Source organism: Panthera onca, chromosome C1 (genome assembly GCF_046562875.1).
Source record: "Panthera onca isolate mPanOnc1 chromosome C1, mPanOnc1 haplotype 2, whole genome shotgun sequence".
Taxonomy (NCBI): Eukaryota; Metazoa; Chordata; class Mammalia; order Carnivora; family Felidae; genus Panthera; species Panthera onca.
The window spans coordinates 8572815-8595248 of record NC_138346.1 but is presented as its reverse complement, the minus strand read 5'-3'; the positions used below and the strand labels follow the sequence as shown (position 1 = coordinate 8595248).

Below are 22434 nucleotides of genomic sequence, written 5' to 3'. Positions count from 1 at the left end.
AGCCGGGCTGGGCCAGCCCCTCCTCTGAGCGGCAGAGTGAGGCAACACCCAGGCAAATGGATGATGTTCAGGCGGCTGTGAAGAGCACCCCCTGACCCCCCCCACCCGCCCCCCCAGAAGAAATGGCGGGAGTGGCATTTTCATCACAAGGCTTCAGGGAAAATCAACTACTAAGAATGTGCAGGGCTGCAGCTGGTCCGAGGGCGCGACCCAGGGGCTCTGGGGGCTGCGTGGCGGGACACCCGACACCCACACCCGGAGATGGGCTTGAAGGCACCGCGGCACCCTGCAGGCCCCGTCTGTGGGGGCCTCTGATTCCAGGCAATCCCTGGGGTGCTGCCCTGGGAGGCCTGGGATGACTCCCTCCCAGCGGGAAGCGGGTCCCCCCGCCACATGGTCCGAAGGGCAACTCCCATTCACTGCCCGGACCCGCCTCTCCAGGTTCTTGCAGGGTGGGAGATGGACTGACGCGCCACTCAGAGACCCGAACCCCTATCTGGTGAGGCCGCAAAGCTGATGCCAGTGGCCATGTCCCCATCTGCAGGACGAGAGAAGGAGGCACCACAGGAAGGGGCGGAGGTGACGCTGGCCAGGCGGGCTCCCTGGTAGCAGTTGTCTCCAGCCACACCCTGACCTTTTCCGCTTATCTGGCCCAATAAATCCTGCCTTTTCTTTTCCCCCTAATGACTCTCAAGGTTGAGGGTGTCACTAGCAACCAAAAGATCTGAGAGTGAAACAGTGGCCCTCGTCGCTTCCACTTTGGCTGGTCTGCCACACGGTCCCCAGTATTCCTTCCAAACCCACCTTCGGTTAGTGGCTGAGCAACTCTGAAAGCGTGTGTGGTGCAGTCACCCCCCCACACACACGCACACATGCTGCTTACCCCGGCTGCCGGCAGGAAGTGTCTCAACGCCAGCGGCTCTGCCTCTGGTCCTTCTAGGGAAACGTCACGTAGCTGGGTCCCTTCTGATTCTTTAGCAGCAAAGCTCCAGACCCTTCCATCCGTCACTCTTGTGAGAACAAGTTTCCACCTTCATTGTTACTTCAACATGGTGAGAGTCCCCCTTGTGATATGTGTAACTACAAGCCCCAGAAAGGACAAGTGAGGTGACCTTGAGGCCAGGTGGAGGGGAAATCAGCAATGGGAGTAAAGGCGGGACAAGACGGCGACGTCACAGTGCCAAACTGGTGGTCAGATCAGCCCTGGGCTCTGCTGGGGGACTAGACTCACCCCACAGCCTCTGTCATGAGGGTCAGGGTTCCCGCCAGGATTCTGAGGTCACCTGAAGGCAGGAGTACCTGCAGACCAAACCGGACCAAAAAGTTCAAGGTCATAGTTAACCGTTAAATACAACTCCTCAGACGTTGGCCCGGGCATGAAACATACCTCCATCTTTTTCCTGCACGATGGTGTGGCTGATAAAAAAGTTTACCGCCAGGATGTGAGGTTCTGTGACTGCTGGCTAGGGTGGGGACAGGCAGGCACTGAAATATGCCCCGCCTGGAACAACCCTGGCCTCTCCCCTCTGTGCCCTGGAGCAGGTGGCTCGGGGCTCACTCTGCCCTCACTCAAGCTCCATTTGGTCGACTTCTGCAGCATCAAACCCAGGACTGGGTTTTCTTTTCTCCGTTGTTGGTTCTCTGACGTCAGAACCAGTGACTCCTCACACCTGACATGGAGGTCCCACGTTAAAGATCCCGGGTCCCAGCCTCCAGGATCATGGGTCCCCTGGCTCTGAAAATGCCCTTTTCTGTTCCTGCCTCTCATCCCATCCACTCACTGACCCGCTTCCTTCTGGGCCTTCCTCTCTCATCACCCAGGGTTCCGCTCCAGTCTGGTGACAGTTCGGGAAAGGAGGGCACCGGGGACTCCACACCGAGACGGGAGGATCCAAGTAGAGGGGAGGGGTGGGCGCCTCCTGGCCTGTACTCTTCCTTCTCCCCGGGTGTCTCTGGCTCCATGAAGTCTTGGAAGACAGATGTCATCCTGTGTCTAAACCCAGCCTGAGACCAAGCTGAGATTCAGAACTATAGTCCACGACTGGGCGAAAAGTGGCTTGAGCCACAGATCCAGAGAGAAGCTCCCGGTCAAAGGAAAAATAATTCCATCAGGGTATCCTTTCCTCGTTTTGATGGGGAGGGCAGGAGGGGATAGGAGGACCCCTGAAGATGAGGCCTCCCTGGGCCCTGGAGTAGACCAGCTCAGTCTCCTGCAGGGAACCCAAGGCTGTTCAGAGGGAGGTCCACCCGTGAGGATGGGGTGAAAAGCCCTCCCTACCCTGCTGAAAGCGCCCTGGGTCAAGCAGGTGTGGATGTGGGGTGTCACCTTCCCAAGCAGGCTTACCTCAGAGGGGTCCAGGGAAGTCAGCACCACACTCTCGGTGGCCTGTTCCACAGAGGCTGCCCTTACGGCCTCGTCCCTTCCAATGTCCGAAGCTTGCACCCCGAATACAGCCAAGGGGCCCCACAGGAAGGCAGTTGCCCAGAGCCCAGACACCTTTCTGGCGTGTGGCACTCCTGTGTCTGCACCCAGCTCTCTTGGCGACGCCAGAGTGGTGGAGAGGCCCCCCAGGGTCCATCTCGCCCACTCTTTCCTCACTGCCTGTCACCTGGTGCCGTTCAACCGTCCACACTTCTCACCTCCCGGCCGCGGACAGGATCATACCAGTCCCTTGTCCCTGGCTGAGGGATGGCTTTCCAAGGTGACCAGAGCGGCCTGGGGCCTCTGGTGAGGCAGGGGCACAGCCCTCGAGATAGGCATCCCACCTCATCTGCGTTACCACTTTCGGGGCAGAGCCCTGGGTTCTGAGACCCCGCCCTAACGGGGGCGGGGTGAAGTGAGACCGGCAGCCGGGCACTGGGGGGGGTGGGGGCCGCGCAGGCTGCGCAGACCCCAGGCTGAGATTGAGCAGGGCCCACGCCTTCAAGGAAGGAAGACTCTGCAGGCCCCTGGGGAGAAGGCCACCCCCAGGGGACACGGGGTCAGGTTTCTGCCTGACCTTTCTGCTCCAGCCTCCTCCTCCCTTACCTGCCTAGGCCCCAGGAGGACTTTCCTGACCCCTCTCTGTCCCTGCTTCCCAAGATCCTTTGACGCCCCATCATCTCACAGGCACACTGTGGGGTCCCTGCCCGTGAACTCCGCGGGGGTAGGGAGGGCCCGGGCTGCTCCCCGCAGCGTCCTGTCTGGGCCAGGTGGGGGTCAAACCTGAATTGCGGGAGTCTCCTGGGTACCAGGGCTGTAGGTCTCAATTCAGGGCCCCGTCCTGAGCTCCCCACACTCTGAGGTTACTCCCGGCTGTGGCCGCCCCTGGGTGTCCACTGCCTGCCTTCCCCACAAACTACAGGTTCCCTCAGGGACAGCCTGTGCGTAGCTGGTCTCTGGTTCCTTTTAACAGCTCTACTGAGGAATCGCTCAGGGTTCCTGGCTGGTTCAGTCGGTAGAGCATGTGACTCTTGATCTCGGGGTCATGAGTTCAAGCCCCACATTGGGCATGGAGCCTACTTAAAAATAAATAAATAAACAGGGGTGCCTGGGTGGCTCAGTCGGTTAAGGGTCCAACTCTTGATTTCGGCTCTGGTGTTGAGTTCGAGCCCCTCATCAGGCTTGGTGCTGCACAAAGCCTACTTGGAATTCTCTCTCTCCTTCGCTCTCTGCCCCTCCCCCACTCTCATTCTCTCTCTCTCTCTCTCTCTCTCTCTCTCTCTCTCTCGTTCTCTTTCACGCACGCTCTCTGCCTCTCCCCTGCTGGCACTCTCTCTCTAAAATAAAATAAAATAATTTTTTAATTAAAGAAATAAATAGCAGCTTTACTGAGGTATCACTGACGTACAATCAACTGTATGTGTCTAAAGTGTACACGGTGATAAACTCTGATAGATGGGATCATCCGTGAAACCATCACCATGAGCAAGAGAGTGAGAAACCATCACCTTCAACAATTTCCTCGTGCTCTCTTGTAATCTCTCCCCCCAACCTCTCCCCCATCATTAGGCAACTTATTTTTCTGTCACTGTAGATTTGTTTGTATTTTCTAGAATTTTTTACTTATAATCATACAGTATGTATTCTTTTTTGTCTGGCTTCTTTCAGTCGGCATAATTAGTTTGAAATTATCCCTGCTCTGGCATGTGCTGGTAATTCAGTTCTTTTTATTATGGAGAATTGCATTGTCCAGATATATCACCTTTGGTATATTTAGCTACTAAAAATAAAGCTGCTGTGAGCATTCATGTACAAGTCTTGGTATGGACATGTTTCTCTTTGGTAAATACTTAGGAGTGGAATGGCCGGGTTATGGGTAGGTATGTTTAACTGGTTAAGAAACTGTCCAACTGTTGTCCAAAGTTGACACACCAATGTACATTCCCACCACGATCGCACGAGAGTTCTAGGTGCTCCGTGTCCTCATCAACACTTGACATGGTCAGTCTTGCTAACTAACACATTCTGATAGATCTGTCTCTCATTGTGATCTTAACTCACACTCCCCTAATGACCAATGGTGTTGAACGTCTTTCATGTGATTCCTTGCCCTCTGTAGATCTCCTCTGGTGAGAAGTCCATTCAAATCTTTCATTTTTTTTTCATAGAGTTGTTTGTTTTCTAATTTTCCATTTGAGAGTACTTTCTGTACTCACCACGCAAGTTCTTTATCAGAAACTTGCTTTGCAAATAATTTCTCCGAGTCTCTGTCTTGTCTGCTGATTCTTTTCCAAATGTCTTTCAAAGAGCAGAAATTAGGTTGATGAAGTATGGTTTATCAACTTTTTTTTCTTTTATGAATCATGCTTTTGGTGTTGTATCTAAGAAATGTTCATTCCCGGTCCAGCACCTGGCAGCCTGTGTGCCCTCATTGCTCAATCAATGTTTGTGAGCGGGGGGGGGGGGGGGGGGGGGTGCAGGTCAGGGCAAGGTGAACAGCACATTGAGGAACTTTGGCCCTAGATGTAGGTTCTGGAAAACATGGCTCCAGAGAGCTGCTTAAAGACCCACTGGGAACAACAAAAAATGCTGATGGTGCCTTGAGATTTTCCAGAAGAAACTGAGGGGGACCAGGTTACAGTTGCAGGAGGGCAGTCTGGGATGGGGAGGTGGGCAACTTAGGAGCTCAGATGCCATTATCTCCAGGCATTTTCAGGAGAAAATGGCATTTCTCTTCCTTCCTTCCTTCCTTCTTTCCTTCCTTCCTTCCTCCCTCCTTACTTCCTTTCTTCCTTCTCTCTTTCCCTCCCTCTTTCCTTCCTTCCCACCTTCCCTCCTTCCCTCCTTTCTTCTCTCCTTTCTTCTCTCCTTCCTTCCTCCCTCCCTCCTTCCTTACTTCCTTTCTTCCTTCCCTCTTTCCCTCCCTCTTTCCCTCCTTCCCACCTTCCCTCCTTCCCTCCTTTCTTCTCTCCTTCCTTCCTTCCTTCCTTCCTCCCTTCCTCTCTTCCTTCCTCCCTTCCGTCCTTCCTTCCCTCCTTCCCTCCTTCTTTTCTTCTTTTCCTCCTTCCTCCCTTCTTTCCTTCTACCTCCTCTTTATTTCTTTCCCATCTGTCTGTGAGTTAGCTTTATACTCCTTTGAGAATGGCTTCCTCATTCCCTTTGCATCATTTCTTTCCTTGGGCCTTCCTGTCTTTTCTATCTGGGTGATCTCTGCATATAGTAAAACACCAGCCTTTCCTGTCCTGTTGCTACAAATCTTCCTCTGAATCATGATTTCCCATGTTTTTTTTTTTCAGCTTTATTAAGGTATAATTGACAATATAAAATTGTAAGATATTTAAAGTATACATCACGGCGATTTCATATAGTAGACATTGTGAAAGGCTTCCCTCCGTCTAGTTAATTAGCATATCCATCACCTCACATATTTATTTATTTATTTATTTATTTTTTTGGTGAGAACATTTAAGTTCTACTGTCTTGGTAAATTTCAACTATACAATACAGTGTTGTCTACTATCCTCGCCATTAGATCCTCAGAACTTATTCATCTTATAGCTGCAAGTTTGTACCCTTTCACCAACCCCTCCCTACTTCCTCTGCTCCATGGAGCCCCTGGCTCTGTTTTCTATCTGTTTCTGAGTTTGACTTTTTCTTTTTTTAAGAATCCACATATAAGTGGGGCGCCTGGGTGGCTCAGTCAGTTAAGCGTCTGACATTGGCTCAGGTCATGATCTCACGGTTCGTGGGTTTGAGCCCCACGTCGGCCTCTGTGCTGACGGCTCAGAGCCTGGAGCCTGCTTCGGGTTCTGTGTCTCCCTCTCTCTCTGTCCCTCCCCCACTCATGCTCTCTCTCTCTCTCTTTCTCAAAAACAAACATTTTTAAAAATTTTTAAAAAGAATCCACATATAAATGATACCATGTAGTATTTGTCTTTCTCTGTCTGGCTTATTTCACTTAGTGTAATGCCCTCAAGTTCCATCCATGCTGTCACAATGGCACAATTTCTTTCTCATGTCTGAATAATATTCCTGTGTGTGTGTGTGTGTGTGTATACACATGTATGTGTGTGTATATATATGTATATATAGACCATATTTCTTGTCTACCTATCCATTGATGGACACTTAGGTTGTTTCCATAACTTGGCTATTGTGAACAATGCTGCAAAGAACATGGGCGTGCATCTGTCTCTTTGGTATCCTGTTTTCATTTCCTCTGAATATATAATCAGAAGTGGGAATGCTAAATCATATGGTAGTTTCACGTTTTATTTTAAAAAAAAAAAAAACCCTCCATTTTCTTTTCTCTCTCTCTCTTTCTTTCTTTCTTTCTTTCGTAACCTCTGTGCCCTATGTGGGACTCAGACTCACAGCCCCTAGATCAAGAGTCACATCCTCTACCAAATGAGCCAGCCAGGTGCCCCGTATTATTTTTATAGCAGCTACGCCAATTTACATTCCTGCCAAACATGCACAAGGAAAGGTTCCCTTCTCTCCAAATCTTCACCAATACTTGTTATCTCTTGTCTTTTGTGGCTTTGCTTTTCCCTTCCCTGATGATTAGTAATGTTGACCACCCTTTCACATACCTGTTGGCCATTTGGATGTCTTCTTTGAGAATATGTCTATTCAGTTCCTTTGCCTGCTTTCTAATCAGATTTTTTGCTGTTGAGTTGTATGAGTTCTTTGTATATTTTGGGTGTTAACCTCTCATCAGATGCATGATTTGCAAGTATTTTCTCCAATTCTGTAGGTTGCCTTTTCAATTTTTGATGGTTTCCTTTGCTCTGCAGAAGCCTTTTGGTTTGATGTAGCCCGACTTTGTTTAATTTTTTGTTGTTGCCTTTCCTTTGGTGTTAAATTCAAAAAAATTCCAAAAAATTGCCAAGACTAACATTGAGGAACTTCCGATGTTTTCTTCTAGAAGTTTTATGGTTTCAGGTTACACTTCATTCAAGCCTTTAATCCATTTTGAGTTGACTTTGGGTGTAGTGTCAGATGAGGGTCAAGTTTCATTCTTTTGCATGTGGATATTCAGTTTCCCCAGCACCATTTATTGACAAGATTATCCTTTCCCCATTGTATATTCTTGGTTCTTTTATTGTAAGTTAATTCACCATACATATGTGGGTTTATTTCTGGGCTCTCTGTTCTGTTCCACTGATGTAGGTGTCGGTCTTTATGCCAATACCACACTGTTTTGATTACTATCACTTTGTAGTAGAGTTTGAGATCAAGAAGGGTGATGCCTCCATCTTTGTTCTTTCTCGAGATTACTTTGACATTTCAGGGTCTTTTATAGTTCCATACAAATTTTGGTGTTGTTTTTTCCTATTTCTTTGAAAAATGCCACTGGAATTTTGATAGTAGAGCCCTTGGGGTGGGGGGGGGATGGGTAGCCAGTTAAGAACTTTTTCTTTGTTTGCTCTAGTCTGGTCGGTCTCAGGGACACAAGCCCTGTAGGCTTTCAGAGCTAGGTGTCTGGGGGGCTCATCCTTTAGGGGGAAGTCTTAAAAGTCAGGGTGCTGGATGTTGGATCAACACTTGGCTCCTTGGGGAGAAGGTGGAGTTGTGAATCCCTTCGCAATTGCGTGTCACTGTGCCTGGGGTGACGTACGTAATGAGAGTGCATCTCAGACTTTTCAATGTAGATATTTTGTCGTTCTCCTGATGTGTAGTTGTTGCCCAGCTAGTTTCTGAACTTCCTTCAGAGGCAATTGCTCGTGTGTAGCTGTAAAGTCAGGGTGTCCGTGGGAGAAGGTGAGTTCAGGAGTGCCTTCGTTGCCATCTTGGACCGGAACCTCTATGTCTTTTGACCCTGCCAGCCTTTACAAGCTTGGACCAGGTCACCATAGAAAGTTTTCACAAGTCATTCCTCCCTGGCTCGCACGCACTGGCTTTCTCCCCATTGACCTCAGCCTTGCTGTGGGGAAGGGAAGGATCCAGCTCGGTGAGGAAGGGGCAGAGCCAGGCCACCTGCGCCTTCTGGAAGAACTGCCTCAAGCCTGTAAAGACTGTGAGATCTGAGAGGACCTGTCCCTCCCACACTCTTGGCTCTCCTCAAGCTTGTGCGTTCGTCTCAAGTTCTAGGTGTCCTGTCTCCTACATGCCTGTGACGGCGGGCCGTGGGGGGGAGCTTTGAAGGAGATAACAATAATGGCATGAGTTAAAAGTCTTTAGTTGGGGGTGACAAAAAAACAGCAACAAAAAATTATTGGCACCTGTAACCACATCAGGGAAGGCAGTGTCACACCAGTATTATATATAATATATTAATAATAATATAACATGATATGATATAATATAATATAATATAATATAATATAATATAATATAATATAATGTAATATAATACTCACTTAGGGTGTATATTATCTTCCTAATGCTGCTGTAACAAAGTACCACAAACTTAGTGACTTAAAACAACTCGAATTTATTCTCTCACACTCTGTAGATCAGAAGTGTGGATTGGCTCAGCTAGTTTCTCTGCTCAGCATCTTACAAGGTCAAAACCAAGGTGTTGGCCAGCTGGGCTCTTATTCAGAGGCTCTGGGGCAGTCTGCTTCTAAACTCATTCAGACCGTGGGCAGAACGCAGTTCCTTGTGGTTGCAGGACGGAGGTCCTCGTATCCTCCTGGCTGTCAGCTGGGGCTCACAGAGACCTCTCTCCGGTCTCGGGGCTGCAGGCGGCTCCCTATATTTCAGAACCAGTAAAGGCACACCAAATCCCCCTCACTCCTGGAATCTTCCTGATTTTCCTTTCTGCTGCATTCGGACAGGGAAGGTTCTCTACTTCCACGGGCTCTTGTGATTAGATTGGGCCCCCCTGGGTAACACAGGCTAGCCACCCTATTTCGAGGTCTGTAACCTTAGTTACATTTGCATCCTTTTTGCCTATAACCCAACATAGGCACGGGTTCTGGGGACTAGGGCATAGATATCTTTGAGGGAGGGACTCTGTTTTGCTGACCACAAGGTCTCTAGAACCACGATTCTGGCCCCATGCAGACTCTGCTTCTGTTTTGCTCTGTGTTATTCTGTTCTCTCCCACTGCTGAGTGAAGGGGGCGTGGGGTGCATGTGACATACTTTCTCCCCCAATATGTTGAGTCACACCCTCAAAACCCCCATGATCAGAGAGAAAAGGGGAGTCCCTCTCCTAGTTTACTTTGAAACTCCCGAGGGCAGAGCCCTAACTGGCCCAGTGCAGGTCACAGGCCTCTCCCCTGGACTGAGAACACTCTTGAGGCAAGAGAAGGTGTAAGGGACTGTGACTGGCCCGCCCTGGTTGAGAACCCAGCCGCAAACCAGAGGGGGAGGTCTGTTATCAAAAAAAGGAAGGGGTGCTGGACATAAAACCTACAACTGCTTTCGTGACTCTCATAATGCGGTGGCAATTTGAGGAACCCCCAGGGTGCCCGGCCTGGCCACCTCATCACGTTCAGCGCCATCCCGCGACGTGCATTGTGTTATTAACCCCTCTGTACCAGGACTGGGTCCCAGCTCCACCACTCACCAGCAGGTTGACCTTTCTCTGGGCCTCAGTTGTTCCCTTAGTAAAACGGGAATGATAATAATAATCTGTGCCTGGCCAGACTATTTAGGCCTGGTGAGGAGACAGATGGGAAGGTGTGTGTGAAGCATCTGTAGGCGTGAGGAGGCCTTTGACCAGAGCCTGGGAGGGATCTCCGAAGCTGAGTCTCACCGGCCCCTCTGGCTCTCGCGCCTCAGTGGTAGCAGCACCAGGGCCGACAGCTTCCTGGCAGACACTGGCGGGAGCAGGGCTGCCCAGAATGCACCTGGCCAGGCTCTGAGCCATGAAAAGGCAGCCATTCAAGGCTGGCTTGGACAGAAGCCGGGTGACGAGAGACAGGGAGCCCTGTGCTCTGGAGAGGAAGGAGGCCTCTGCATGGCCTCCCCGTGGGGCTCAGCTGCCAGGCTGGGAGGGCAGGCCGGCTCTGGGGAAGGAGAGGCGCCGGGGAGGGAAGAGTAAGCTAGTGTTTGAGGCTGAGGGGCTGAAAGGAGGCTGTGTGTGCCCAAGCAGACCGTGGCGGGTGGGGACGTGAGTCATTGGTGGCCTGGGGGGAGGGGCAGCCCAGCTGCCCAGGACGAGGGGGCACAATGCCCACCCGCGTGTGAATGCGCGTCAGTGTGAATTTGAACGTGTGTGCTGGGGGTGGGACCGGGCTCTGCAAAACTGTCTGGGCCGCCCAAGCCTCCCCAGGCTAGGCACACCCCGTCATGCTCTGAATGTGCCCAAGGCAAGACGGCGCTTCTCCCTGCCAGGGTGTCCTCCGGGTGGCCGGTGCTGGCAATCCATTCCCTGGCTATTCAACCGATAGGCGTCCGTGCCTCCCCTCCACTCCCCGGTACTCCCCTGTGTCCAGTGTGGTGCGATCGATGGAGGAGGGACAGACAGACGTGATGCCGGCCAAGGGAGCAAGCATCCACCCCAAGGGAGGGGCCATTTGAGCTGGGGTTTGAAAGATGAACAGGAATTCACTCGATTCAGAAGTGGGGAGTGCATTTGAGCAGAAGAAAGCTGGGATCTTGGTAAATGGGAGAAGGCCAGGGTGGCTGGAAGAGGGGCTGGGGGTAGATGTGGGTGGTATTAAGGGCCCGTGGGCAGTGCCCAGAGGTTCCTGGAGGCAGGGATGGGCACAGACTCGAGGACCTGGGGGAGGATCAAAAGAGACCATTACTCGCGGATACAGTAGGGACCTGCCTCATCCTGAGGTGGCGCCCCTGGGCCTGCCAGGTGGGGTTTCACCGGTAGCAGGTGAGGTGGCGAGGGGAGGCCCCTCCCTCCCGGGAAAAACCTCAGGTGTGTGAGTGTACGTGTGTGAAGGTACGTGTCTCTCTAGGCGTGTCCCTGTGTGATGAGTATCTGTGTATGTGTGTCTGCCGTTATGTCCAGGTGTGTGTGTGTGTGTGTGTGTGTGTGTGCATCTCTCCAGAAATGTGCATCCCCGTGTAGGGGGTGTCTATGTGCCTTTCTCACTAGGTGCACACGCGTCTCCTGTGTGTACGAATACGAGCATTATGCGTGCGTCTCTCCGAATGCGCGTGCTTGTGTGTGAACGTGTCCGTGCGTCTGTCTGGCCGCGTGTAGGAGCGCTTCCTCCGTTCCTGTGCAGCCGCTCCACCCCACTTCTCCCAAGCCTGCCCAGATGCCGGTTCCCGAGCCTTTGTGAACCCTGGCTTCTCTTTCAGCTGCCCAGCCCCGCCCTCAACTGACTGGCTCCCACACACCCCCCACCCCCGAGCCCCGGGTGGCCTTGGCTGACCCCCAGACCAGCCAGTGGGGGCGCAGGCAAGGGAAAAGGGCCAGAGAGCGGCCAGCCCTCCAAGGAGCTGCGTCCACCCTCCACCGGCCAGCCTGGGAGCTCCTCCCTCCCAGGAGAGAAGGATTTGTCAGGAAACCACGTGGGAACATTGCCCACACAGCCACCCACCCCTCTCGTCTTCCTCCTGGGGCCCCCAGTCTTACAGGTGTGTTTGAGAGGGCGATTTGAGAGTCCAAGGGGATTCGGCACGAGTGAGGAGACTGGCCGGCACCCCTGCCCCTGCTTTCTTGATAACAGCAGCTTCCTTTGAGGGACCTGCCCCTCCAGGTTGTTCCTGTGGGGCTGCTGGTCCCAAGGCCCTGCCCCAACCACCACAGGGGACGCATGAGCCAGGTCTAGCCGGTGACAGTATCCAGGCCCCCAGACACGATCACTGACCCAGGTTTGGGCGTGTGACTGAGGCAAAACCAACGAGAGTCCTTCCCTGGAATTTTATACATAGAGGTTGGGAGGCGAAAAAAACAAAAAACAAAAAACAAAAAAAACACCTCTTTCCTCTGGGATCATCAAGATAGAGCGATAAAGGCCTGAGGCCATCTGCACACCTACCTCTCTCCTACTCTTCATGGAAGGAGCCTGCGGATGTAGAAGAGCCAGGAGATGGGCGGACTATCCAGGGGTGTGGGTTGTAAGGAGACAAGAGAGAGCAAGAGAGAGTGGTTTCCCCCCATAGGAGTAAATACATTCCTTTTGCTTGAGCTAGTTTGAGTTGGGCTTCTGTCTCTCACACCCAGAGGAGTCCTGAATGGCACTGAACACTCCTTGCTGTCTCTCCCTGCCTCCCGCAGACCCCACACAGAGGCCGCGGCCACCCTTTCCCACTCTCCTCCAGCTCTTCCTTAACTGCCACTTGCTGGGCTGGGAAAAGTGAATTCCTCAGCTCTCCCCACCTCTACCCCCACTTTCCTCAACAGCTGCCTCCCCATCCTGGCCTCCTTCTATTCAGGGTCACAGGAGACAGTGTCCCTCCTCTCCCCCTGCTCACACCTAAGAGAGCTGGAACTGGAGGGCTCAATGCCAGTGGATCCCAAACCTGCCTGTACCTCAGAATCATCTGGGAAACTGAAAAAAAAAAAAAAAAAAAAAAAATACAATTTCCCAGGTTCCACCAGATTCTCTGCAGGCAGGCCCTGAAATTATAATTTAAAAACATCTTCACTGGTCATGGCCATGTTAGCTTCTTGGTTGTTCATTCAGTCTTGGCTTGAGCAGCATTTGGCCATCAAAGGACATCTGGGGGTCCCCAGGAACAGGATGTTGTTCATTGTGTTGCTCAGGTGGAGCCCCTTTTAACTCTCCCGCCCATCTTCTCTGGAGGCCTTGTGATCTGAGCTTCTCTCTGGCCCGATCTTCCTTTGGGTGCGGGGACTTCCCAGACTCCAGACCAGATCCCCCATGCTTTGAAAACCTTGTCCTCCCTGCCCCCCTGAACTCTTCCTCCCTTCCTCCACCTCCCCACCTCTCTGCCAGCTTCTTCTCGGTCTCTCTTTCTCTTCCTCCTCTGTGCTATGTCCTCCTGACTGAGCAGTTCTTCCCAGGATGCCCTGCAGGGTGGTCATCCTCTACAGTAGATGTGGGTGGCCACCAGGGACAGAGGCAGTGAAGATGGTAAGCCTCACCCCACACCTCCTCACAGGACGGTAAGTTACAATGAAATCAGTGCCACCCCATCCCTGCCTGGGAGCCTGGGGGAGCCCCACTCTCCATCCTGTGCAGGAAAGCTTCTCTCTGGGTAGATTCAAGGACATGATGGCCGAAGGTTGGCTAACACTCCAGTGAGATCATTGTGTGGGGCACCCAGGACCAATTAGAGAAAGTTCTGGACGCAGGGCACTGCTCTGCTGGGCTGCTGGACTCGTTCAGTCATGGGGAGCGGGGTCTGTGCTGTATTTCTTGCCGAGCACACGTCTTCAGGGACACTCTTTTCACTACAGAGGGATGACTTCTAATTCTGATACACCACTGCTAATCAGCAGGCCCTCTGCAAGTGTAGACGGCCACACTCGAAGCACTGGCCATGGCTGCCAGGGTAGGGTAGCTCCTCAGAGTCTTTGACCATGAAAATGAATCCCGTCACACACTCACACACACCCCACGGCCGCACTGATGTGATTAAAGCCAGGGCAACGCGGCCTCTGTTCACGGCAGTCTACGTAAGGAGCCCAGGGCTCCCTACACCCGGCATTCAGGTTCTCTGGGGCCCAAGTCAGCCCCACTTTGTCCAGTCAAAGGCTGACCCAGGACAACCTCTGGCCTTTCAGATGTCTCCCCACACCAGAATGTCTGCGGGTCCTTGGCCTCCCCTCCACCCCCCACCCCTTCCCCCGTCAACGGCCACGATGCTCTTGCGTCAAACCAGCAGGATCTGGATTCCAACCAATTCTAGAGTGTTCGTGGAGCAGATACAACAGAAAGTGGGAATAGGGATGGAGAAAGGGAAATGGCAGAGGAAAAAGGAGCAGGGATGGGGAGGAAAGGAGAGGGAAGGTACAAAGGAGGTGTGGGGAAGGAAGAGGGACTGAGGGAAGGGGAGTTTCTCCCACATCAGGGGCTCTTTGAGCTCCCTCTTCCAGGGCAGCGCCTCAGCCTGAAAGAGGGGACAGTGACAGGGACATCTAACCCACCGCCGCTGCATGGGACTCCCTCTGCCTACCCAACTACCTTTCCCATTCCCCCACCATCCCTCCAGGCTACAGACAGACCACCTCCCCATGCCCAGCCCCACCCCACCTCCTGGGACCTGGGTTCTGCAGCTTCCATAGCCTTTAGCCAGGGCTGTGGGCCCCGGAGAAGATTCCATCTGCAGACTGACCTCCCCCTCCTCAGGGCCTTGCTCAACCACCTCAACTGTGGTTTGAGATAATCAGCAGGAATCTGCTGGGGTTCTGCCCACAGGGGCTGGGACAGGTGGAATGAGCCAGACTGGGTGAGCCTCCGAGCGCTTCCTGATAGGGACAGGCCCAAGCAGCCTGCAGGGTGAGAACTGACCAGGGGCTGGCCCGGCTCCCACATCCCCATCCCCCCACCCCACCCCGGGCAGCCAGGGACTGAGTATTTAACTTTCATCCGTTTCCCCCCATCCTAGTTCCACGTAGGTACGCACAGATCAAATGAATCCACGATGACAAACTGTTCCTCTCAATGAACCAAATTCCACTGGCAAACACTCAGTTGGCCTTTAGCGGCTCCAGCCATCACCACCCCCTTGAGCCCCGGTGGGTTCTGGGGCCTTTGGGTCAGGCCAAATATTAACAATACTATCAACAGCAGCCAACCTGTCATAATGCCACCATGTAGGAGACACTAATCTACGCACTTCGCATGTGTCATCTCGCGTAACCCTGTGCTGGCAGGAAATTGAGGTCTCAAGGGGATAAGCCACCTGCCCCTACTGACAGCCCGGAAGTGTAGAGCCCTGACCCCACCCCCACCCCTCCAGTCTCAGAACCTGGGCTCCAAGCCCCTTCCCAGGGGCGGCTGTGTCTGCCCCTCCCAGGCACCTGAGGAAACCCCATAGCTTCTGGGTGAGAGGTCAGTGCTGACCCTGGATGGGATGTCCTTGGCCAGGCTGCCCTGGCCCTCCCTCCAGGCCACACTTGCAAGGTGAAGGGGCAGAACCCAGAAGCCTGGGCAGTGGAGTGCAGCGCTGGGTGACCTGTGGGACAGGTGGCCAGTGGGGCAGGGGCCGGCAGCCAAGCCAAAGAGGGGCTCTGGGCTGCAGGTCAGACCCTCCTCTGCTCCTTCCCTACTTGGGAGGGGCCATTAGAAACAGCACTGGCCCCAGGGTTCTTGACTGGAATTCTGCCTGGAAGGCCCTTCACATTCCCTGATTGGAACTTGCAACATGCCGGCAAATTCTATCAAATCTTGGGTTTTTCCTCCTCCTCCAAGGGCCTCTGGAGCCTTAAAGAAAGAGCTGGGGGCTCCTGGCTGGTTCTGTCAGTAGAGCATGTGATTCTGGATCTCAGGGTTGTGAGTTTGAGCCCCATGTTGAGTGTAGCGATTACTTAAAAATAAAATCTTAAAAAATAAATAAAGAGGCTCCTCACCCCAGGCTCAGGGTCCTAGGTTTAGGGCCCAGCTTGGCAGGCATGGCCTTATCAGAGTTCCTACCTCCAGCCTCTATACTCAGGGACCTCCCGGCCTTGGCAGGAAAATAACTCCCTGCCACTGCTGTCCCCTGGAGAAGGGCTCAGGGGCCTGCTTCTCGAGCCAGCCAAGCCTTCTGGCTTTGTTTACTATAAGACCTGACCCCCTGGGTTTTCCTCCTCTGGGCACCTCTATTTCCTCCTTTGTAACTGGGAATAAAATAGTACATGCCTCTAGGATTAAGTGATTCATGTGTGAGCCTAGAATCATGCTTGGCATATTGTAACTGCTTGATGAATGTTAGCTATTCTTTATTGCACTGTTAAATGCTTCCATTTCAATTCTATGGGCATTTTCTGAGGTCCTGCTGTCAGCTCAGCCATGGGACCTCATCATGGAGCAAGACTAGAACAGACCTGTGGGCAACGGCCAAACCAGCAGAGGTTTTTACCTGCTAGATGATTCTGGAAGTCACCCGGATGGAAACACCCATCTCCCCAGACCCTGCTGAGCCAAGAATTCCCTTCTGTGTCTTCTGTCACTTGAGCCCACTCCCTAGGAAACGCTGGGTCTGGCACACACACAGGCAGATTAATAAAGGCTGGGGACAAAAAAGGGGTTTGAGTGAAATATTTGTTGATGGATGAAACGAGAGATGGTTGGGGCCAGGCAAGCAGGCCTTCCCTTGGTAGTGAGGGGAGCCCTCTGAGGCAGGAGGGACCCCAGAGGGGGAGAGGGCCTCCACTTTGGGACACAGAAAAAGGCTTCCGGAGCGGTGGCCCCTGACACGGGCAGCCTAGCCTCCTGGGGCGTCTTATCTCACAGACATTGCGCCCCCCTGCAGCCCCTCTCCCCTGCAGACAAGCCCTAGATGGCTGGCCCAGGGGCCCCAACAGCAGGGTGCAGGGAGGCCTGCCTGGGAAGGGGGAATGGGGAGAAGGCAGAGGGAATCGGAGGGGGAAAAGGAAGCTTTGTCTTCCTCTGCCTCCCCTACCACGGAAAAAAAAGTCCTAATAGGGCCAGAGGGAGCCGGTGGGGACCGCGGGGCGCCAGGAAGGTTGCAGGTGGGTGGTGTCCTGGTTCACAGTCTTCCAGAAAGGCCGACGACCCCATGGAAGCTCCGCGGGAGAAACCGAGTACCCGGGGGCAGGGGTGACGGGAGCGATCCTCGTGGGCTCCGAGGTCCCCACTTCCGGCCGGGCCTCGGGTTCCGCCTCTAGGAAATGGGCCACCGGCGCTCGCCGCAGTGCGGAGCGCTGGCCCGGCGGCCGAGGGGCTGGAGGGCCGGGGGCGCCGAAGGGGTTAACGCACCTGGGCCGCCGCCGCCCCTCCCGGTCCCTCCTCCGGCCGCGGGGAAGTGGAAAGTCGCGGCGGGGGCGCGGCCCGGCCTTCGCTCCCGCCCGCCCCGTCCTCGTCCCCGCCCGCCGTCCCCGAGCCGCGGCGCCCAGAGCTGCGACCCGCGCGCCCCGCTCCGCCGCCGCCCCGGCCCGGGCCGCCATGTCTCTGTGGTGAGTGGGGGACCCGGCCGGGCCGTCGGGCGGGGGGCCGGGCCGGGGGGCGCGGGGACCCTGGGCTCCCTCCCCCGAGGTCCGGGATGCACGGGGGTGGGGGGGGGGGGGAGCCGGGCGGCTCTCGGGGATGGGAGGACGCCGCGCCGGGTGCCCCGGGGCTGGCCTCAGTTTCCCGGGACGGACGGGCTCGGCGGCGGCGGCGGCGGCGGCGGCCGGGATGCCCGGGGGTGCGCGGCGCCCGCACCAGCCGGACGCGGCCGGGCTCCGCGGAGCCCGTGCGCGCTGCCCTCGCCGGCGGCCCCTCGGCTCTGCCCGGCCCGGGCCCCGCGGCACCCTGAGCCCACCTCGGGACCCCGGGCTTTGGGGACTCAAGGGCTCTCCGGCAGCCCGGTCGCGTCCCCCGTTCTGAGGGCCTCCTGCGTCCTGGGCGACCGCCGTCCTCTCCCCCGCTTCCCCCCCCCCCACCCCCGCCCCGAGGGGCTTTCCTTCCTCCAGGGGAGCTCGGGCCTCCAGCCCCACTCCCCCTGTCCCCTTCTCTTTACTCCCCTGAGGGACTTCAGTCCTACAAATGGAGTGGGGTGGTGCAGGTGGATAGGCCTGGGCAGAGGGGCCTCGCCCGCATCCCCTTCCCCTGGGGTGACCCCCGCCGGACTTCCTCCAGTCCCGACCTCCCTGACTCAGGGGAAGGGGAGTTTCGCTGAAACGCCTGGGGCAAGAGACCCTGACCCAGAACATTCTGCTGTCCCCCTTGGGAGGGTCGAGTCTTGGGTCACACCCCCCACTCCAGCACCTGGGGTGACCCAGTCTTCCTCCTACCCCATAAACCGGAACCCTTGGGACTCCATGGGAAAACATCGCTCCAGGGGGCTCAGCATTTACCAGCCCTGGGTGCCTGAACCTTCAACTAGTCAGGCATGAGGGCCACCCCCAACTTCTCCAGCATCCCTGTAATGCCACATCGCAGTCTATTTCTTCCATTTGCCCTGCGGATCCCCCTCTGGAGGTTGGGGCTGTCTCCCTCTTGGCCTGGCCCTGTGACGCCACACTTCTGGACTGCCTGTGTCCCCAAAGCCCCCAGCCCCTGTGTCTCCACAAGAGAGACCAGGCCAGGAGGCCTAGCCACCTCCAGAGTGTGAGCTGAGGAGAGAGGGTCCTGGGGCCCCAGGGCTCAGGCCCCCTGCCTTGGGCCTGCCAGCACCTCTAGCAAAAAGCTCTAATTTTTGCTTCCGAAATGGGTGTGGTAGGAGCTCTGTGGACAAAGAGGGTCCCTGGAGAGTGGAGGTCTGAATGTGTTCCCTTCCCCAGGGAGGCAGAGCTGGGGGAACGCCATCTCTCCTAGGGGGAGAGTGGGGCCCAAGCTGAGCAGAGCCGGTAAGACGGCAGGAGACCCCTGTCCCATTCTCGGGCCTCGCTCGGCCATGAGGGCAGCTATTGTGCGTTGGATCAGATGGATGGGGTGGAAGGGGAAGGGACAGGCTTCTTCAGGTCCCACATTAGAGACTGTCCCTGGTGTCCCCCCAGAGGTTCCTGAGCTCCCAAGCTGTAGAGCGGGTGCTGTCTCTGTCCCCCCAGGATGGTTCACCCCAATGGGTCATGAAGTTTGCACAGAGAAATGAAAGCAAACCGGGTGCCTTGCCGGGGTCGGGGAACAGGCAGAAAGTCTCCACCAGAGGTCGTCCTTGTAGACGCACAGCATCCCCGGACTGCATACCCACTGTGTGCCAGGCACATTAGACAGCACTCCAATTCCTTGTTGTTATCCTCATGCCGGGGAAAAAGAAATGACAGTTTGGAGAGGTTAAGGGGACCCACTCAGAGTCACTCAGCTTATAAGTGGCAGAGCCAAGATTTAAACCCCTGCAGCCTGACTCCACAGTGCTTGTACTTAAACTTCGTGCATTGAGGTTGCCCTGGTCCTGGAAGAGGGAAGTCAGGGTGGGGGAGAAGGCAGGACCCTCCTCTGACCACTCGGGCCGCAGGACCTGAGTCTGTGTCCAGGCTCCACATGCCCATCTGGGACTGCAGCTCCGAACAAGGCTGCTGGAGAGTCACAGGGGACTCACCCCTTCCTCTCTCCTCTGAACCACCCTCCATCCCCTCACCCCTAGGAAGAAAACCGTCTACAAGAGTTTGTGCCTGTCCCTGGCCCTGCTGGTGGCCGTAACGGTATTCCAGCGCAGTCTGACTCCCAACCAGTTTCTGCAGGCACCCCCGCCCCCCACTCTAGAGCCACCAAAGGCTCAGAAACCAAGCGGACACCTGGTGAACCCCAACAGTTTCTGGAAGAACCCGAAGGATGCGGTTGCCCCCACGCCCATGGCCTCACGAGGGCCCCAGACTTGGGACATCAACATCACTAACTGCTCGGTCAATGTCAACCTGACCCACCAGCCCTGGTTCCAGGGCCTGGAACCACACTTCCGGCAGTTTCTGTCCTATCGCCACTGCCGATACTTCCCCATGCTGCTGAACCACCCGGAGAAGTGCCACGGTGACGTCTACCTGCTGGTGGTGGTCAAGTCGGTCATCACGCAGCACGACCGCCGCGAGGCCATCCGCCAGACCTGGGGCCGTGAGCAGGAGACGGTGGGCAGGGGCCGCGGCGCCGTGCGCACCCTCTTCCTGCTGGGAACGGCCTCCAAGCAGGAGGAGCGGGCCCACTACCAGCAGCTGCTGGCCTACGAAGACCGCCTCTACGGCGACATCCTGCAGTGGGACTTTCTCGACAGCTTCTTCAACCTGACCCTCAAGGAGATCCACTTCCTCAAGTGGTTTGACATCTACTGCACCAAAGTTCACTTCATCTTCAAGGGCGACGACGATGTCTTCGTCAATCCCCCCAACCTGCTCGAATTTCTGGCGGACCGGCAGCCACAGGAAGACCTGTTTGTGGGCGACGTCCTGCAGCACGCCAGGCCGATCCGCAAGAAGGACAACAAATACTACATCCCGGGGGTTCTGTACAGCAAGGCCAGCTACCCGCCGTACGCGGGCGGAGGGGGCTTCCTCATGGCCGGCAGCCTGGCCCGGCGCCTGCATCACGCCTGCGACACCCTGGAGCTGTACCCCATCGACGACGTCTTCCTGGGCATGTGTCTGGAGGTGCTGGGCGTGCAGCCCACGGCCCACGAGGGCTTCAAGACTTTCGGCATCTCTCGGAACCGCAACAGCCGCATGAACAAGGAACCCTGCTTTTTCCGCTCCATGCTTGTGGTGCACAAGTTGCTGCCCGCCGAGCTGCTGGCTATGTGGGGGCTGGTGCACGGCAACCTCACCTGCTCCCGCAAGCTGCAGGTGCTCTGACCCCGGCCCGACCACCGGGCCAGGCGAGGGCAGGTGTTCCTGAGCCCCAGAAATCATGGGGCCGGAGCCGCAAAGCCAGGACGTGGTCTGTGGTCCCCTGCAGGGAGCTGGAGGGTTTGGGCCATGTGCGCCCCTGGGTGTGATGGGGTGCAGTTAGCCGGAAGGAGGCCTCCCTGCGCGGACACTCCCCAGAAAGTGGAGCTGAGGCCCAGGACTGTTGGGAACTGCCCGGACCGCGGGGGGATCATCTCGGGAACCAGGCCACCAGCCACGGGTCGCCCTCCTAACCTGGGTGCCCTGCGTGGCTCCCCGTGACCTGGTGGAGGCCCTGGCGGTCTCTGAAGGAAGCCAGTGCTCAGGTACCCGGGTCAGGCCTGACCCCGGACGGGTCTGTGGCGGCCCTCTCATCTTCACAGAGAAGATCCTCGTTCTCCCATGAAATGCCTCAGTCTCCCCCCGCTGGGCCCAAGCAGCCCTTTCAGGAGAGGCTCAGCCCTGTGCAGGCTCACAGGCCCCCCCCTTCCCCCACGGTCCCTGCCCCTGGGTCTCCAGGAGACGGAACCTCAGAAGGCCCTCAGCGCCACTCCCGCCCCCCAGACCCGCCTGGAGTTGCTGCTCAGTGTCTGCTCCCAGGTGGCCTGACTCCTGGCCGTGGCCTGTGATGCTCCATCTGCCCCTGTCTGGACGCGCGGCTGGCCGCTCCGACTACCTCAGCCATCCTCAGAACCTCCGGGTGGGCCGCAGCCCCCCCCCCCCCCCGCCCCTGACACAGGGCCAGAGAGCAGTGCTCCAGCCCCCCGCGGTCACGGTGCTGCCCCACCGGCCCAGGGCCCTCGTGCGGTCCCACTGAGGCCTGGCTCCCCGGCCGGAAACCAGCTGGTTTGGCCCTGGAGATGGACGTTCCTCTATTACTGTGAAGTTTTATTTATGAAGAATCTGGAAGGAAAGAGTGCCGGGCCTCGGGAGATGGTGGTATTCTTCCCTCCCCTTCCCTCATTCCAGCAAGAGTCCACCTCCCTCGGCCACTCGCCTCCCCCCAGAGCACCCCCATGCCCGTCACAGCGCCCCCCCCCCCCCAGAACCCTGCCCTCCCTGCACGCCTACTTCTCCAGGGCCTGAGCAGGCCAGCGTGTGCCCCTGGGAGGGGATGGAGGGACCCTTGTGTTCCGCCTCGCCCGGGGCCGGGGGTCCTTGTGGATGGGTGCAGAAGGATGCCACTTCATTTCTCAGGGTGGAGTCACCTGGGAAGCGACTGCGGGATCAACTCTGTTTTCTCAATAAAAGGAGGTGGTTGTTTTCCGTTGTGAAACTTCCTGTCACCATTGCCATCAGAGAGTGTCTGGGGCCCAGGTTGCCAGAGATTTCTGAAGACACGGCTTGTTCCTCCCTCTTGCTGGTGGGTACACAGGACCGCTTGAAGGGCTTTAGAGGGATGTGGGTGCCAGGATTAAAGCAGAGACCACAGAGAGACGCCCCCTGGACGGGGCGCTGGAGGGGAGAAGCATGCCGGCTAATGGTGCATTCCCGTGGAGCCTGATGCGCCCGTGAGCGGGGTCGGGTGGGGGTGTGCACGAGCTCGCGGGCTCCCTGATGTCCCTTGGGTCAACCTGGAAGCATTGATACGGTTGACGAGAAGCACTGAAACAGTGGCTCCGTGGGGTCGGGGGTTGGTGGTTCAGGGGACTGCAGGGTATGGGGAACCTTGGCCTAAGTTGCTTACCTCTAGGTTGGGGAAAGCAGCTGTCCCCAGAAGAGTCGCT

At 55.9% G+C, this 22434-nt stretch overlaps 1 protein-coding gene across 1 annotated transcript; it reads left to right on the top strand.

The window, feature by feature from the left end:
• Positions 1–16584: 16584 nt before the first annotated feature.
• On the top strand, positions 16585–21983 carry B3GNT7 (UDP-GlcNAc:betaGal beta-1,3-N-acetylglucosaminyltransferase 7). Its single transcript, XM_060624109.3, has 2 exons — positions 16585–17368; positions 19480–21983. The coding sequence occupies exons 1-2, from the start codon at positions 17358–17360 to the stop codon at positions 20672–20674; spliced, it is 1206 nt and encodes a 401-aa protein (XP_060480092.2). The 5' UTR covers positions 16585–17357; the 3' UTR covers positions 20675–21983.
• Positions 21984–22434: the final 451 nt, after the last annotated feature.